Source organism: Mustelus asterias, chromosome 12 (genome assembly GCF_964213995.1).
Source record: "Mustelus asterias chromosome 12, sMusAst1.hap1.1, whole genome shotgun sequence".
NCBI lineage: Eukaryota > Metazoa > Chordata > Chondrichthyes > Carcharhiniformes > Triakidae > Mustelus > Mustelus asterias.
Genome location: NC_135812.1, coordinates 26,796,638 through 26,814,739, shown reverse-complemented (window position 1 = coordinate 26,814,739; position 18,102 = coordinate 26,796,638). Strand labels below are relative to the sequence as shown.

Sequence of the window (18,102 nt, the reverse complement as noted above, 5' to 3'; positions counted from 1 at the left end):
CATCACCCATTTAAATCTCTTGTGAATTAAAAAATGTTGGTTATTGGTTTGCTAATGTTTACACAGTTGAACAAGATAGAGCTGTTGACGTGGCTAGATCTCAAAACATTTTGTGGAGCTCCATATTTGAAAATCATTCAGCAAGAATGGATTCACTGAAAACTTAGTCTGAAAATGTATTTTTTTTTCTTTCATGGGATGCGAGCTTCACTGGCAAGGCCATCTTGAACTAAGTGGCTTGCTAGGCCAGTTCCTGCTAGGCCAGTTTAGAGAGCAATTAAAAGTCAACCACATTACTGCGGATCTGGAGTATACACAGACCAGACCAGGCAAAGATGGCAATTTCCTTCCCTAAAGGACATCAGTGAACCAGATGGGATTTTATGACAATCAATGATGGTTTTAAGGCCACCACCACTGAGACTGGCTTTCAATTTCAGATTATTAATTTTAATTTAAATTTCACCAGCTGCTATGGTGGGATTTGAACCCAGGTCCCCAAAGCATTCGCCTGAGCCTCTGGATTCCTAGTCCAAATCACTAGGGCACTGTCTCCCTATATATGCAAAACAACAAACCTAATATTCAGACAATTGAAAAAATCATAGCAAATTTAAAGACTTTTTGATCTTCACAGGCACTGTATCAATACCTTCACAGATCCTTGCATTACAAGTGACTGGTTATCGATGGCTCCTGGTTTCTGTGGACCAAGGTGTGCCAAAATGTTCCCATTAGCACCAAGGAAACATTGACCATTATTGTCCAAACTGTTGTGCTGTCTTGCAAAGCAAGCATCAGTACCAGCTGGACTAGACTGGTATAAACCTGAAAAAAGAGGAAACATTATCTTCAGATTTTTACTTGCTTTTGTATACAAAACATTCTTTTACTAACAAAAAAGTTTGTACTTTGTCACAATCTATCAAAATCTTTGAACACAATGTCAACACAGTACCTTTAAACTGGATGGAAAGCAAATTAGCACCATGATGAAGCAGTAGTGTCATAACATGTTACTTACAGAAGACCACTGATGCACTGAGTCAACATTTTTCTCAGGTGAAAAGAATTAATATGACTGATGGCTTAAATGCTTTTGCACTTAATGAAGTCTTCTGTGCTGTTAAGATCTGAATGGTTGCTCAGAGTTAGTGAGCTGCAGTCTGGCTTCAGACACTTGGAGGGGGAAAGCTACCTGGATACTTCGTTCTACAAAGCAGTCACACTCTTTTGGCTAGGGTCTTTTTGTTTGTTCCATCGCCAGTGACAAGAGGTTGGGACTGCAAGTGAGGTAAGCTATAGCGGTCTAGAAAGTAGAAGTGGAGAAGACTCAGTATTTGCAATTGTCCAAGACGCTCAAGGATCTTGCATGGAGGAAAGTGGGGCCTGTAGGGTGGATGAGCGAGTTACCATGGTATAGGAGGCTTATCAAATAGGGAGTGTAAATAGAAATATATTGGTACGAGGGGACAGCAGAGCCAGCGGGATAGACAGTTATCTGCAGAGTCCAAAAGATTGTGTTACCTGCCCGATGCCAAGGTTCAGGACATCAGCTCAGGAGCTGGAGTGGACCTTAGTTTGTGTGTGTGTGTGTGGGAGAGGGTGGGGGCTGGAGTGGACCTTAGTTTGTGAGAGGGGGGGGGGGGGGATCTAGTTGTCATGGTCAATGTAGGTATCTATGGCATAAATAGCACTTTGAAAGAGATTCTGTTTAGGGAGTAAGAGTAGCTATGTGCTAAAAGTAGAATGTCAAAGGTAATAATCGCTATACTATTACCTGAGCCACAAGCAAACTGGCACAGGGTAAATAAGGTTAGAGTATTGAATGCATGTCTCAAAGACTGGTTTGGGAGAAACAGGTTTCGATTCATGGGGCATTGGCACCACTTACAGGGAAAATGGGAGTGGTACCATTGGGATGGTTGTCAACTGAACCCTGCTGGGACCAATGTTCTGGCGAGTTGTGTAACTAGATCAATAGAAAGGGTTTTAAACTAAATAGTGGCAACAAGGGATCAAGTGAAGGAAGATGTGATAAATTAAAAGGAAAGGATGAAGCAAGAGAGCAAGGTAGCGATAAGAGTAGTGATAATCAGAGCGTGGCAGAAAAGGAAAGAGCATACAAACTTCAGACTGCATCTGAAGATAATCTTTAACCTGGTGTTGTGAGACTTCTTACTCTGAAGATAAGGACAGAGGTTGTGAAAGTGGTGAAAAGACAGAATTAAAGGCTCTATCTGAACACACGTAGCATTCATAATAAAATGGGTGATCGGTTAGCTTAAATATGTATGATCTGATAACCATTATAGAGGTGTGTCTGCATGATGACAAAGACAGGGAACTGAATATTGAAGGGATACATGACATTTCAGGACAGGAAGCTAGGAAAAAGTGATGGAACAGCTCTGTTAATTAAGAGCGACATCAGTACAATAGTAAGAGATGACCTTATTTCTAAAGGTCAAGATGTAGAATCAATTGATGCAAAGAAATAGCAAAGATAATAAATAATTTGTGGGAGTAGTTCATAGTCCCCAAAGTAACTACACTGTCGGATGGGGAAGACAGGAAGAATAATGGGGGCTTGTGAGAAAGATATGGCAACAAGTGTGGGTGATTTTAATCTACATATAGATTGGGTAAATCAGATTGGCAAAGACAGCCCAAAAGATCAGTTCATCGAGTACTTATGGAACAGTTTATTAGAGCAACTTGTTCTTGAGACAACCAGAGAGCAGGCTTTCTAGATAATGTGCAATGAAACAGGATTAATTAATGATCTAATAGTAAAGGAACCCTAAGTAGCAGTGATCATAACATGATTGAATTTTGCATTCTGCTTGAAAGAAAGAAAAGTGGGTCGAAGATTAAGGCTATGAAGGCCAAGCTGGCTAAAGTGAACTGGGAAAGTAGGTTAAGGGTAGGTTTAGAGTGTTTTCAATGAGAGTGGTATTTATTAATAAATAATTAAAACAAATTATAAAAGGTAGAAAAGACATTTCTTAAACAGTGCACCAAAAAACAAATTTATACACAAATTTTATTTAACCGAAGTGAAAAATAGGTAAATTGTCATGTTTTCGATTAGGGTTATGCACTACTAAGGACTCTTAAAGAAGGTAATGAATGTGATTGATTCACATACTACTGCATTGTTTGGTTCCAAGCTCTGAACCCACAAGATGCAATTCTTCATGAAACTTCTGCTATGATCGTTGCGGACTGAGCTGAGAAGAGATTAATTAAGAATGCCAGAGATGCTAACAACCTGAAACGTTAATTCTTAACCACTTTTTTCACAATGCAGTTTCAATCTACTTCCCTTTTTTGAAAACTGTGGTTAAATTCCTAGTTTTCATTTACTCTCTCACACAACATGCTATGCTCCAAAGGTCTTTTGGATTCCGTCACAACAACATTGCTTCCATTTAATATTGTCCTCCTCACTGGTGTTTAAACCTTCTATGCCAAATCCAGAACAGCCTAAATGACCCTAATTCAATGAATTGGAGCTAATATAATCAGATATTCAAAATTATGCAAATGTACAGTTCAGCTAAGGTGCATTGAAGTACAATTATCATTTGTTTATTTACAACAGGAATCTAACTAGAACCATTAACAAACTGGCATATTAGATTCATACTGAGCTCAAAAATAATGTGATTTAACAGATGGGCTAGTTTGTCAATTGTTCTGTTTAGTCCATTTATTGTTAATTGTGTACCAAAAGGAACTTTGACAGTTGTAAGTAGTTCCAATGTGTGCAGTAAAATGAAATATTCAAGTTTCAAAGGAACTTTATTGCAAAACCTAAAAAACAGAACTAATTTTACCAGTGCCAGTGGTCTCAGATGCTTCAGATGCAATTGAGATGTTGTCGAAACATTTTTCATCTGGAGAACTAAAGGAACTCAGCACACCAGGTTTATCTTCACCCTGATCCATAATGTGCAGTGGGTTCTGGCTTTTCACCAAATTCATTATTGAAGAAGGCTCTATTATGACTGGCTTGGTTTCCTATGATAAAAGCAGGAAAAAAAAATCTTGACAACTGAAAGACAACACACATTAATTCCACAGCCACTTCCATCTATAAAGATGGAGAATACAAGCTGAAAGTAGCACAAGATTCTAATAATTTATTAGAGTTTAAAATCAATACTGGTCTTTTATAGATGCCATGAACTCTAACCTCCAAAAGTATCAATTTTGACCCATATACAAGTTTTGGTCCCCTTTAACTAAGGAGGGACCAAAATCCTCTACTTTGAATTTCATTTTTAATTAGCTTAGACATCCACTAGCACAGCCCAATGTGCCTAATTTATTCTTAACAATGATTACGCTATGAGGATTTTAGCATATGGAGATTATAATGAAAAAAATCTGCTGGAAGCATTCATTTTCCATATTTTGCAAAGATGCTGAAACATATCAGACCCTTTTTTTTCACGCTACCCTTCTGGTTGCATAGTTTGAAAACAGTAGATTATAATATAGCAGAATCAAGCTGTACTGTACCTCAAAAAAGAATATGCTTTTTGGTGTAGATAAATTTTGACAGTACTTTAGACAGGTTGAATAATATAAATTTAAATTAGATTTCAGTTAGTTGTGGTTGAAACAAACTATTTTGACTTGGTGTCAAAGGCAATACATGGTATTTGAAATTATCTAGGTATTTTTGCAATTCAAAAGAGCTAAGAACATGAGTGCATTTGGTTTAGTAAGTTCTCTGCAGTGATGTAACTGCCTATATCCATAATGGCATCTGAAACATCACTTTTCTTTTTGCTGGCTGGTAAAATGGCAGAGATGACAAAAGTTTGATCTCTAATGGTTCAACCATCAAGTATACAATATTGGAATCCAAATACCTATATTCATTGTGTCAGATTGCTCTATAGTATATCCAATATATTTGCACATCTCAATTTTGGGCAGCATGGTGGCACAGTGGTTAGCACTGCTGCCTCACAGTGATGGGGACCTGTGTTTGATTCCAGCCTTGGGTGATTATGTGGAGTTTGCATGTTCTCCCGTATTTGCATGCGTTTCCTCCGGGTGCTCCGGTTAGGTGGATTGGCTATACTACATTGCCCCTTAGTGTCCAAAAGATGCACAGGAAAGGTAGATACATGGGGATAGGGTGGGGTGAGGTGTGGTTTCAGTGAGAATTGGTGCTGATTCAATGGGCCAAATGGCCTCCTCCCGCACCGTAAGGATTCTATTCGATGATTCTATTACAACCTGTCTTTGGAAAGCCCAGAAGAGCTGAGCATTAAGCCAAAGACTTGACTTACCCATTTTGAACAGTTATTTCAACAGTGAAGCTGCAAAGAGAGACTCCATAAAGTCCAATGTTTCAGCAGAAACTTTGTTTTGAGATTGTAACAAGTACCAATCCAACTATGGACTATTAATTTTTGAGCAGGTTAAGTATTGCTCAGCAAATGCATTGTACCAGAGGTTCCTTGCTACATTATTCTTCCAAGTAATAATCTAATTTGTCATTCTTTTCATATATATGGCTAGAACAACATGATCCACAGCATAATCACCTCCCAAAGTGAAAAACACAGTAATAAAAGGTAATTATAAGTCTCATGACATACTACCATGCCATTCACATTGGGTTGCACGTTTTAGTAAATAGGATGTGGAACTGTTAAAGGAAACTGTTTTGCTGCAAAAATAAATTAATGTTAAAGGAAAAACCTGAATTGTGTCAAACACACAGCTAACGACATTAATATTAAACTTTTTCGATAATCTAGAGAAGATAAAATGTACAAAAATACACTTTCATTATATTCTAATTACCGAACAACCTCACTTCACTCGACATTGATGCATTCTCAACTGCAATGCTCGATTACTTTTTCCACAGTACATGATATACATCACTGAACCATATTCCATGAATGACAAAGCAAGGAATTCTCCTTTTTTATTCAGGCATAATGCAGTTCTTTTTAAAAAAGAGAACAATTACTAAAAGCAGTAAGGTTGAAGAGAGAAGACAGAAAATATCTGAAAATAACATTATTTTGACACCTCCAAAATTAAGCTCAGGACCAGTGAGCTTGTGCACACCAGTGGGACAGAGACTGCAGCCTAAAGGAGATGCAGCCAGAGAGAAGTCATCGGAAATTTGGAGCTGAATGGAAATTCAGTGCTGGGAGGAAAGAGGTGCTTCACCTATGGGAGGAGCAGGGAGACGCTCCTGCGAGGGAGTCTCGATGGCAAGTGAGAAGTAGAAAGAATTCGAACCATGCCATCACAGCCAGCAGGTAAGAGATTGGTTGGTGACTGGTAAGTAGCTTTTTTCTTTTCTCTCTTGGCATTATAGTTGTTAAGTTAACTTAACGGTTAAGTAATGGCAGGAGATCCCTGAACTGTCATGCACCCCTTGAGATGTGGGAACTCAGGGACCCTTCCGGTGTCCCTGGCTCCTTCACGTGCAGCAAGTGTGTCCAACTGCAGCTCTTGTTAGACCGCTTAGTGGCTCTGGAACTGCGGATGGATTCATTTTGGAGCATCTATGATGCTGAGGAAGCCATGAATAGCACATTCAGTGAGTTGGTCACACCGCAGATAAAAATTACTGAGGGAGATAGGGAATGGGTGACCACCAGACAGAGGAAGAGTAGGGAGGCAGTGCAGGGGTCCCCTTCAGTCATCGCCCTCCAAAGCAGATATACCGTTTTGGATACTGTTGGAGGAGATAGCTCACCAGGGGAAAGCGGCAGCAGCCAGGTTCATGGCCCCATGGCTGGCTCTGCTGCACAGGACGGCAGGAAAAACAGTGGCACAGCTATAGTGATAGGGGATTCAATTGTAAGGGGAATGGACAGGCGTTTCTGCAGACACAAATTAGATTCCAGGATGGTATGTTGCCTCCCTGGTGCAAGGATCAAGGATGTCTCAGAGCAGCTGCAGGGCATTCTGGAGGGGGTGGGTGAACAGCCAGCTGTTGTGGGGCATATAGGCACCAATGATACAGGTAGAAAATGGGATGAGGTCCTACAAGCTGAATTTAGGGAGTGAGTTAAACTAAAATGTAGGACCTCAAAGGTAGTAATCAGGATTGCTACCAGTGTCACATGCTAGTCAGAGTAGAAATGTCAGAATAGCTAAGATGAATACACGGCTTGAGCGATGGTGCAAGAGGGACGGATTCAAATTCCTAGGACATTGGAACTGGTTCTGGGGAAGATGTGACCAGTACAAATCAGATGGTCTGCACTTGGGCAGGGCTGGAACCAATGTCCTAGGGGAAGTGCTGGCTAGTGCTGTTGGGGAGGGTTTAAACTAATATGGCAGGAGGGTGGGAACCAATGCAGGAAGTCAGGGGGAAGTAAAGTGGGGACAGAAACAAAGGGCACTAAGGGGAAGGCAGTGAAGCCAAATTCAAAATGGGCCACATTACATCATAATTCTAAGAGAGCAATAAATGCCAGAAAACCAAGCCTGAAGGCTCTGTCTCTCAATGCGAGGAACGTTTGTAATAAGGTGGATGAATTAATTACGCAGATAGTCATTAATGGATATGATGTAATTGGGATCACAGAGGCCTGGTTCCAGGGTGACCAGAGATGGGAACTCAACATCTCGGGATATTCAATACTCAGAAAAGATAAATGGAAAGGAAAGGAGGGTGGGGCAATGTTGCAGGTTAAAGAGGGGATTAATGCAATAATAAGGAAGAACATTCGCCTGGATGATGTGGAATCTGTATGGGTGGAGCTGCGGAACACCAAAGGACAAAAAAATGTTAGTGAGAGTTGTGTACAGACCACCAAACAGTAGTAGTGAGGTTGGGGATGGCATCAAGCAGGAAATTAGAGATGCATGCAGTAAGGGTACAGCAGTTATTATGGATGACATCATTTTGCATATTGATTGGGTTCACCAAACTGGTAGCAATGCAATGGAGGAGGATTTCTTGGAATGTACAAGGGATGATTTTCTTCACCAATATGTTGAGGAACCAACTAGAGAGCAGCCCATCCTAGACTGGGTATTGTGTAATGAGGGGGGATTAATCAGCAACCTTGTGGTGTGAGATCCTTTGGGGAAGTGTGACCATAGTATGGTAGAATTCTTCATTAAGATGGAGAGTGACAAAGTTAAGTCTGAGACTAGGGTCTCACAAGCGATTAGTGAGTAAAATTACAGCTTATGGTATTGGGGTAACGTATTGACGTGGATAGAGAACTGGTTGGGAGACAGGAAGCAGAGTGTCGGAACAAACGGGTCCTTTTCAGAGTGGCAGGCAGTGACTAGGGGGGGGACTGCAGGGTTCAGTGCTGGGACTCCAGTTATTCACAATATACATTAATGACTTGGATGAAGGAATTGAATGCGATATCTCCAAATTTGCAGACGACACTAAACTGGGTGGCAGTGTGTGCTGTGAGGAGGATGTTGAGGCTGCAGGGTGATTTGGACAGGCTGGCTCAGTGGGTAAATACAATCTAATGTGGATAAATGTGAGGTTATCCAGTTTGGTGGCAAAAACAGGAAGGAAGATTCTCTGAATGATGGCAGTTTAGGAAAAGGGGGAAGTGCAACGTGACCTGGGTCTCATAGTGGGGCAGTCGCTGAAGGCTGGCATGCAGATACAGCAGGCGGTGAAGAAAGCTAATGGCATTTTAAAAAAAAATTCATTCATGGGACATGGGCGTCGCTGGCTGGCCAGCATTTATTGCCCATCCCTCGTTGCCTGAGGGCAGTTGCGAGTCATCCACATTGCTGTGGCTCTGGAGGCACATGCAGGCCAGACTAGGTAAGGATGGCAAATTTCCTTCCCTGTAGGACATAAGTGAACTAGATGGGTTTTTCCGACAATCAACAATGGTTTCATGGTCATCAGTAGATTCTTAATTCCAGATATTTTTATTGAATTGAAATTCCACCATCTGCCGTGGCGGGATTCGAATCCAGGTCCCCGATAAGCTGAGTTTCTGGATTAATAGTCTAGCAATAGTACCACTAGGCCATCGCCTCCTCTTAAACATAATGCTGTCCTTCATAGCAAGAGGATTTGAGTATAGGAGTAAAGAGGTCTTGCTGCAGTTATACGGGGCCTTGGTGAGGCCACACCTTGAGTATTGTGCGCAGTTTCGATCTCCTAGTCTGAGGAGGACATTCTTACTGTGGAGGGAGTCCAGCGAAGGTTCACCAGACTGATTCCTGGAATGGCAGGATAGACATATGAAGAGAGACTGGATCGAATGGGCTTGTACTCACTGGAATTTAGAAGAATGGAGGGGGGGGGGGGGATCTCAGATAGATAGAAAATCCTGATGGGAATGGACAGGCTAGATGCGGGAAGAATGTTCCCGATGTTGGGGAAGTCCAGAACTAGGGGTCACGGTCTAAGCCATTCAGATGAGGAAGAACTTCACTCAAAGGTGTGAACCCGTGGAATTCTCTACCACAGAAAGCTGTTGGGGCCAGTTCATTAAATATGTTCAAGAAGGAGCTGGACATGGCCCTTTGGCTAAAGGGATCAAGGAGTATGGGGAGAAAGTGGGAGTGGGATATTAAAAGTGCATGATCAGCCATGAGCATATTGAATGGTGCTGTAGGCTCAAAGGGCCGAACGGCCTACTCCTGCACCTATGTTTCTAAGTTCCTGGAGATATATATTCCAAGCACAGGGGAGTATTTTTGTATTCAATGACCTGCACACTGAACCAAAAGAGCTTCAATATTACAAGGCAAGTCTTTTAAATGTAATATTTATTACCACCCATTGCTTCGCAATTAATCTCTCAGCAGAATGTTTAATTTTGCCTCATTTTTGGTTCTAACTACAAGTTAATTATTTCATTAAACTGAAAATTGAAATACATTATGTAAAATGGCAAAATATTGAAATACTATTTCCACAATTACATTCAAATATTAAATATAACAGTGAGAATTGACAATATGCACTCAGATGTTTAAGGATGCACATAGCTGCTCTCGCATCAGGCTGGTGCTGATGAGTAATGTTATCACATCTTCTGTACCATTTCTCATTCCATTGCTCATTTGACAACAGCTATATAGTGAATAGGTCAATTCGGGTTTTATTATGTACCAACTTACTGGTTGAATAACAGATTTTAACTTCTAACTCCAATAAAGAAAGTAGTGTGAAAGATGACAATGTTTTGGAACACCCAAAGGTTTTTACACAACTTTTATGAATCTCTTAATCAGCTGATACCAAGACCAATTTGTTGTGGCATTGAATGTTGAGTTATCTTCTGTAAATTGCACGGTGTATAGTTAATAAGTTACGAGCAAGGCTTTACACAATTGGCAGACAAAAGCTGCTTTATTCTGCCGTATAATTTACAGACACGCATCTTTAGTCGTATTTCCGGTCTTTGGCAATCTGGAGACCAAGGTAATTGTTTCATCCATTTGTTTGCTCATGATCAATGCACAAATACATATACCATGTTAGCTTAAAAATGGGAAATTAGTGTGGTCTTGTATTTAACTGGGATTAGTTTATCACAAGTAAATCAAGTCTGAGATTGTCCTATGTTGGCCTAGCCATATGGTGAAAATTTTTTTTAAAGGGTTAAAATTGCAAAACTTTTTAGTAAGAGAATCACAGGTGAAACTTCTAGGACAGGAGGATTATATAATGGAAGTACAGTATTTTATACAACTGCAATGATATTTGCTTCAATTGGCCACAAAACCCAAGGCAGAACCTCCCAAAATATGGGCTGTCATTCTCAGTGGGATTATTTTTCTGCTAAACACAGCAATGGCTTTGGTGGAACTCCGATCGAGTGTTAATTGTGAGGCTCCTTTAAAACCTCATGCTATTTTTAAAATGACGGGCATGGCCTAACTGACTGATCTTTGAGACCTGATTCCTGCTCCAAAAAGGCCAGAAAAAGGGAGGCACTTGTTCTGAAAAACCCTGGTTAAACAGCTCCCCCACTCTCACAGCTCTTCTGGTGTCTCACAGAAGTGGATCCGTTTTGATGCTTAACTGCAAACCTTTCTTATAAGGACAAGGCCATTGCGCAAACGTTGCTGTTGGAAGCAGGTAAGCGGAAATACAAATGAATTCCTCAGATCAATTAGAACTGAATAAATTGTTTCCAAACTTTAGACTCCAGGTGAAATGACAAGCTTGTTTTTTCTCAAAAACTCACATTGCTTCAAACAGCACATGACATCTGCGGTGTTTGAGTCTGACTTTTTCAATAAACATTAAAAAAGTGTGGCAATTACTCACATATTTCACGTACTCCTTCCACTGCTGCCACCACTGCATTGAAATCAGAAACCAGTTATGTCCAGGTTGTAGGCCATGTCTGCTTTCTCTTTCCAACCATCCACTAGAGGCAAAAGACACATAAAAATTAGCAACTGAAAACAATTAATAGCAGGGATTCCAAAACTCATGAGCGCGAAATTATATAACATGCTATTTTAATAATGCCATGCCATTAGTGTCTCCATTAGTATATTAGAAAAACATTTGACACTGGCAAGTAACACTACACAACATAACTTCAAGGCTATGATTATTAACTGTTTCACCAATTTCTACAATAAAATTTAGTAAGTGAATACGGAGGACAAAAACTTGTGATGTCTGTTGGGGATTAGTCTGAGGCCCACAAACGTCTTCATCAATGAGCTAAACAGTGGAGGCATGTAATTAAATGCAAAGAGATTTAGTTGCATGAGGCCACACAATGGCAGAGAGCATTTAACTTGGATAAATGTAGTACAATGTATGTTGGTGGGGCCAACATAGAATATGCCGATCATGTGAAGGGAACAACGATAAAAGAGGTTTAGAAAAAAAAAGTCTGTTATTGTGCTCAAATTACAAAGTTAACCTCCTTAATATACATTAAAAATGTTACATTGTTGGAGGATGCTCAAATAACTATTTCTTTATTGTTTTGGAACTGGGCAAGTTTTGTGCACCTGATAATTTGTCCTTCTTCTTCTGGTGTTGCTGGTCTTAGACCAAGAACTATGTGGCATATCTGCAGAAAGAAAGGAAACAAGATACTTTTGCTGTGATATACATCGTCCTATTTTTCAGAAAGAGAAGTTCTGTCTATCCCCAAGACATTTGCAGCTTAGACAATTCTCGAAGTTTCACAGCACAAAAAGGGGCCCTTTTGGCCCATCATGTCTGTGCTGACCATCAGCACCTATCCATTCTAATCCCATTTTCCTGCACTTGATCCAAAGCCTTGTATTCTATGGCATTTCAAGTGCTCATCTAAATGCTTCTTAATCCTATGAACTAAGTGTTCAACATCTTAATTATTTAATTGTTGCATTGTAACATGTAATTTATTATTCAATTATTTTAGACTGTTTCAGTTCAGTGTTTGTGCAGGCTTGTGGAAAAATCTTCACCTACAAATGTCTTGTTTCACCACATTTGTGTGCAAATTATCATCTGTATCTGAACTAGACTGTAATTTGGACCATTCATATATTCCATAATACTCTACTAATAATCCTGATCAAGCAGGCAATTTATAAACAGTAACTCTGAACTTCAAGGAATAAACAGAATGTCTCAAAGTATAGTGTCAGTCTTCCTTAAGAGAGAATGATTTAAAGTTAGCTTTCCATGTTCATCTGCAAATAAATCACAAACATATGTATCAAAAGCATAATTCAAGTGTGCACTTGGGCCAAACAATCTCTGCTCTGTAGACCTTGCACTAATTTAAGCGGAAAATGCCTTGCACATAACGTAGATAAACATATTTCATGGGTTTACTGACAAACATCTACCATCATTCAAGGCAAACCTTTGAAGCTGTTTTCTTCCATCAAAGTGCAAGATTCCAGCATGACTTTATCTGACATTTTGGTGCAGCTTTCATTTGTTCAACAGTGGCAAACTGCACTTTGACTTCAATGGAGTGAATGTTAAGTCGTGCAAGGCACACCACACTCACCCCTCTCGTTATTTAGAAATGCAGGTGGATGCACTTTGTCACAAAATGCTCACTTGGAGCTGCTTGTTATTTGCTGAGCTTGCATTCATCTGTTTGTATTAGGATAATCTCAGTGACACTCTAATGCTCCATAAAATGTTGATATTTCTATGCTGCTAAAGTCTGATATTTTCTATCGTGTTACACACCCATTTTAACAGATAGGCAATAAGCAGTCACCAGGGTGGAAAAACATACCAAACCAAAAAATACTTGCTCCAAAAAATTCTGCTCCTCTTCATACCATTTTTCCAACGATCTCACAAAATGGTTTAAGTGCACATGCACACTATGAATACGAGATGAGATCATATGCTCAACAATAGCATCCATTATTCAATTTTGATTTAGTAACCATAAACGTAATAATCCACAGCTGGATTTCCAATGTGGCTTCTGAAAAATTTATTCGGCAAACTGCACAAGATAGTCTAAGGATTTAAAATTTAAAAGGAAATAATTATATTTTATGTCTCCTCTGCTGAAGGTGCTGTCTCATCAGAAGGTGGGGGCGGGCAGTGGTTAAAATAATTACATTGTGGACTTCCCTGCAGTGTCTCATTGCCTACAAATTTGTCATGTATGAGCCTAGTCTTTGATATTAAAGGATAACCAACTCTGGTTCTCACCCTAGCATTGATATTTGCTACATATGGTCTGTGGATATCCATCTGGAAAAGCTCAGGATAGTTCCTACTTAAGCCCAATGGTGCCAAAACTGACACCAACAAGCCTCAGAGTTCGGTGATCTGAAGAGGAAAAAAAGAGAAAAGCCTGAAAGCAGAGTTGTTCAGCTGCCAGGATTTGTACATTACCAGGACTGAGCTTATCTGTCTGATTCAGTACCACAGCCGACAATGCACTGACCACCTAAACTGTGGCCACTTAAGGAAAACAGGACAAAACAAATAAATAATTCAAGAGAACCCAAAAGAGAAATAAAACATCATGAGATTGTTATGCTGGCAAACAGTGTACTAACCTGAAATAGGAGATTAAGAAACTCACTGGCTAGAGCACTTTTTACACTCCATATCTGATAATCTTCTAGTGTTAAATGCCCCATCTGTCAGTGAAGAGAAACAAAAGTTCAATTATCACAGAAGACAAAATTTGATCCTAAGAACACATCTGTGCAGCAACATGTACATTTTTGAATGTAATTCCTCTATTCAAGAAAGGTGGGAGACAGAAGGCAGGAAATTACAGGCCATTAGATAAAATCATGGTTCTCTCATGGTATTTACCTTAAAATTTACCCTAACATATTTCATCTCATTCAGCTTTCTTATTTGCAGCCTGACTTTCTATTGGTGTCTTCATATCATTCATAGAGACAAGGCTTGTTACCATTCTCACTGCTGCCCTCTTACCTTTAAAATTAGTGAAGCACAGTGGTTAGCACTGTTGCCTCCCAGCGCCACGGACCCAGGTTCAATTCCGGCCTTGGGTCACTGTCTGTGTGGAGTTTGCAAATTCTCCCCATGTCTGCGTGGGTCTGCTCTGGTTTCCTTCCGCAGTCCAAAGATGTGTGGGTTAGGTGGATTGACCATGCTTCGTGTCAGGGGGACTGGCAGGGTAAATACATTGGGTTACGGTATAGGGCTTGGGTGGGATTGCTGTCGGTGCAGACTCGATGGGCCGAATGTACTCCTTCTGCACTGTAGGGATTCTATGATTTTAAGCTGCTAATCTTCTAGAATGATCCACGATCAATATTATTTCCATGATAGCTGTTCCATGAGTGAGTTTACTGCTGGAATTAATTTCTTGAACACTTTGGTGAATCTCCTCGGTTTGCATCTGACGCTTAAATATCATGGAAGTTTTTTAACCTCCTTCACATCATAATCATGATGCAAGAAAAAGCTTGCCACCTGATCGGCAGTTTCTCTGTTTTCCCACCCTCATTACAAAATTACGTATTAATGAGTAGTCAAGGAAAGAGTTGAGGCCAAAACGTGTGATTTCAAGAAGAAATTAGATATAGCTCCTAAGGCTAAAGGGATCACGGAATATGGGGAGGGAGGCAGGATCAGGATATTGAATTTGATGATCAGCCATGATCAAAATGAATGGTGGAGCAGGCTCGAAGGGCCGACTCCTTCTATTTTCTATGTTTCTATGTAATAAAGCTTTAACTTGAGAGCAGGTTTAAGTAATTTAACAGCTTTTCTGTTTCCTAACATTTAGAAAGAAAGAAAGAAAGAAACCCTACAGTGCAGAAGGAGGCCATTCGGCCCATCGAGTCTGCACCGACCACAATCCCACCCAGGCCCTACCCCCACATATTTACCCACTAATCCCTCTAACCTACGCATCTCAGGACTCTAAGGGGCAATTTTTTTTTTAACCTGGACGATCAACCTAACCCGCACATCTTTGGACTGTGGGAGGAAACCGGAGCACCCGGAGGAAACCCACGCAGACACGAGGAGAATGTGCAAACTCCACACAGACAGTGACCCAAGCCGGGAATTGAACCAGGTCCCTGGAGCTGTGAAGCAGCAGTGCTAACCACTGTGCTACCGTGCCGCCCATTGCTGGACCTGTTCAGTATTTCCAGCATTTTCTGCTTTTATTCCACATCTAGCCTGTCAAAACCTTGGTACAGCATTTGAAACATTTTGCAAACAAGACTCGTGATAAAGCCTTCATAGTATCATTTTGTATTCCATTCAAAATGGACACCAGGAAAGGCAAGCATAAGATTCAAAAGTTCCATTAAAGGCTCACCTAACCCAAATGCTGTATCAATTGAATATTTTGTGAACACAATTCGGTTACGTTCACCTTAGTGATGGAAAGGGATAGGCATGAACCTCGGGCCAGTGGTTTTAGCTGGGGGAAGGGTAATTATGAGGCTATTAGGAGAGAATTAGGAAACATAGGTTGGACTAGGAGATTACAGGGACTGGGAACGTCCGACATGTGGAGTTTTTTCAAGGAGCAGCTACTGCGAGTCTGTGATAGGTATGTCCCTGTCAGGCAAGGAGGAATTGGTAGGGCTAGGGAACCGTGGTGCACCAAAAAAGTTTCTTTGTTGGTTAAAAAGAAAAAGGAGGCTTATGTTCGGATGAGACGTGAGCACTCGGGTAGTGCACTAGAAAGCTTTAGATTGGCTAAGAGGGAGTTGAAGAGCGAGCTTAGAAGGGCTAAAAGGGGACATGAGAAGACTTTGGCGGATAGGGTTAAAGAGAATCCTAAGGCGTTCTATAGGTATGTCAAGAACAGAAGGTTGGTTAGGGCAAGTTTAGGGCCAGTTATAGATGGCAGAGGGAAGTTATGTGTGGAACCGGAGGAGATTGGTGAAGCATTGAACCAATATTTCTCTTCGGTGTTCACGCAAGGGGACATGAATATAGCTGAGGAGGACACTGGGTTGCAAGGGAGTAGAATAGACAGTATTACAGTTGATAAGGAGGATGTGCAGGATATTCTGGAGGGTCTGAAAATAGATAAATCCCCTGGTCCGGATGGGATTTATCCAAGGATTCTCTGGGAGGCAAGAGAAGTGATTGCAGAGCCTCTGGCTCTGATCTTCAGGTCGTCGTTGGCCTCTGGTATAGTACCAGAAGATTGGAGGTTAGCGAATGTTGTCCCATTGTTTAAGAAGGGGAACAGAGACTTCCCCGGGAATTATAGACCGGTGAGTCTCACTTCTGTTGTCGGCAAGATGTTGGAAAAAATTATAAGGGATAGGATTTATAGTTATTTGGAGAGTAATGAATTGATAGGTGATAGTCAGCATGGTTTTGTGGCAGGTAGGTCGTGCCTTACTAACCTTATTGAGTTTTTTGAGAAAGTGACCAAGGAGGTGGATGGGGGCAAGGCAGTGGACGTGGTATATATGGATTTTAGTAAGGCGTTTGATAAGGTTCACCATGGTAGGCTTCTGCAGAAAATGCAGATGTATGGGATTGGGGGTGATCTAGGAAATTGGATCAGGAATTGGCTAGCGGATAGGAAACAGAGGGTGGTGGTTGATAGTAAATATTCATCATGGAGTGCGGTTACAAGTGGTGTACCTCAGGGATCTGTTTTGGGGCCACTGCTGTTTGTAATATTTATTAATGATCTGGATGAGGGTATAGTTGGGTGGATTAGCAAATTTGCTGATGACACCAAAGTCGGTGGTGTGGTAGACAGTGAGGAAGGGTGTCGTAGTTTGCAGGAAGACTTAGACAGGTTGCAAAGTTGGGCCGAGAGGTGGCGGATGGAGTTTAATGCGGAGAAGTGTGAGGTAATTCACTTTGGTAGGAATAACAGATGTGTTGAGTATAGGGCTAACGGGAGGACTTTGAATAGTGTGGAGGAGCAGAGGGATCTAGGTGTATGTGTGCATAGATCCCTGAAAGTTGGGAATCAAGTAGATAAGGTTGTTAAGAAGGCATATGGTGTCTTGGCGTTTATTGGTAGGGGGATTGAATTTAGGAGTCGTAGCGTTATGTTGCAACTGTACACAACTCTGGTGCGGCCGCACTTGGAGTACTGTGTGCAGTTCTGGTCCCCACATTACAGGAAGGATGTGGAGGCTTTGGAGAGGGTGCAGAGGAGGTTTACCAGGATGTTGCCTGGTATGGAGGGGAGATCCTATGAGGAGAGGCTGAGGGATTTGGGATTGTTTTCGCTGGAAAGGCGGCGGCTAAGAGGGGATCTTATTGAAACATATAAGATGATTAGAGGTTTAGATAGGGTGGATAGTGATAGCCTTTTTCCTCTGATGGAGAAATCCAGCACGAGGGGGCATGGCTTTAAATTGAGGGGGGGTAGTTATAGAACCGATGTCAGGGGTAGGTTCTTTACCCAGAGGGTGGTGAGGGATTGGAATGCCCTGCCAGCATCAGTAGTAAATGCGCCTAGTTTGGGGGCGTTTAAGAGATCCGTAGATAGGTTCATGGACGAAAAGAAATTGGTTTAGGTTGGAGGGTCACAGTTTTTTTTTTTAACTGGTCGGTGCAACATCGTGGGCCGAAGGGCCTGTTCTGCGCTGTAATGTTCTATGTTCTATGTTCTATGTTCTAACACAAAGATTGACTTTTAAAAAGGACTTACATGGTTCATTGAAAAATGTAATTCTTAGCCATTTAAA

The 18,102-nt window shown here is 41.0% G+C and overlaps 1 protein-coding gene across 2 annotated transcripts in view; it reads right to left on the bottom strand.

Moving 5' to 3' along the window:
* The window catches only part of usp32 (ubiquitin specific peptidase 32), a 216,231-nt gene that overhangs the window by 42,337 nt on the left and 155,792 nt on the right, over positions 1–18,102 (bottom strand). For both annotated transcript variants that reach the window (XM_078224932.1, XM_078224933.1), the window contains exons 10-14: positions 13,993–14,076; positions 11,974–12,035; positions 11,270–11,372; positions 3,843–4,026; positions 653–828 (exon numbers count right to left, since the gene is read on the bottom strand). In XM_078224932.1, the coding sequence (XP_078081058.1) occupies positions 653–828; positions 3,843–4,026; positions 11,270–11,372; positions 11,974–12,035; positions 13,993–14,076 (609 nt within the window). The remainder of the gene's footprint in view (positions 1–652; positions 829–3,842; positions 4,027–11,269; positions 11,373–11,973; positions 12,036–13,992; positions 14,077–18,102) is intronic.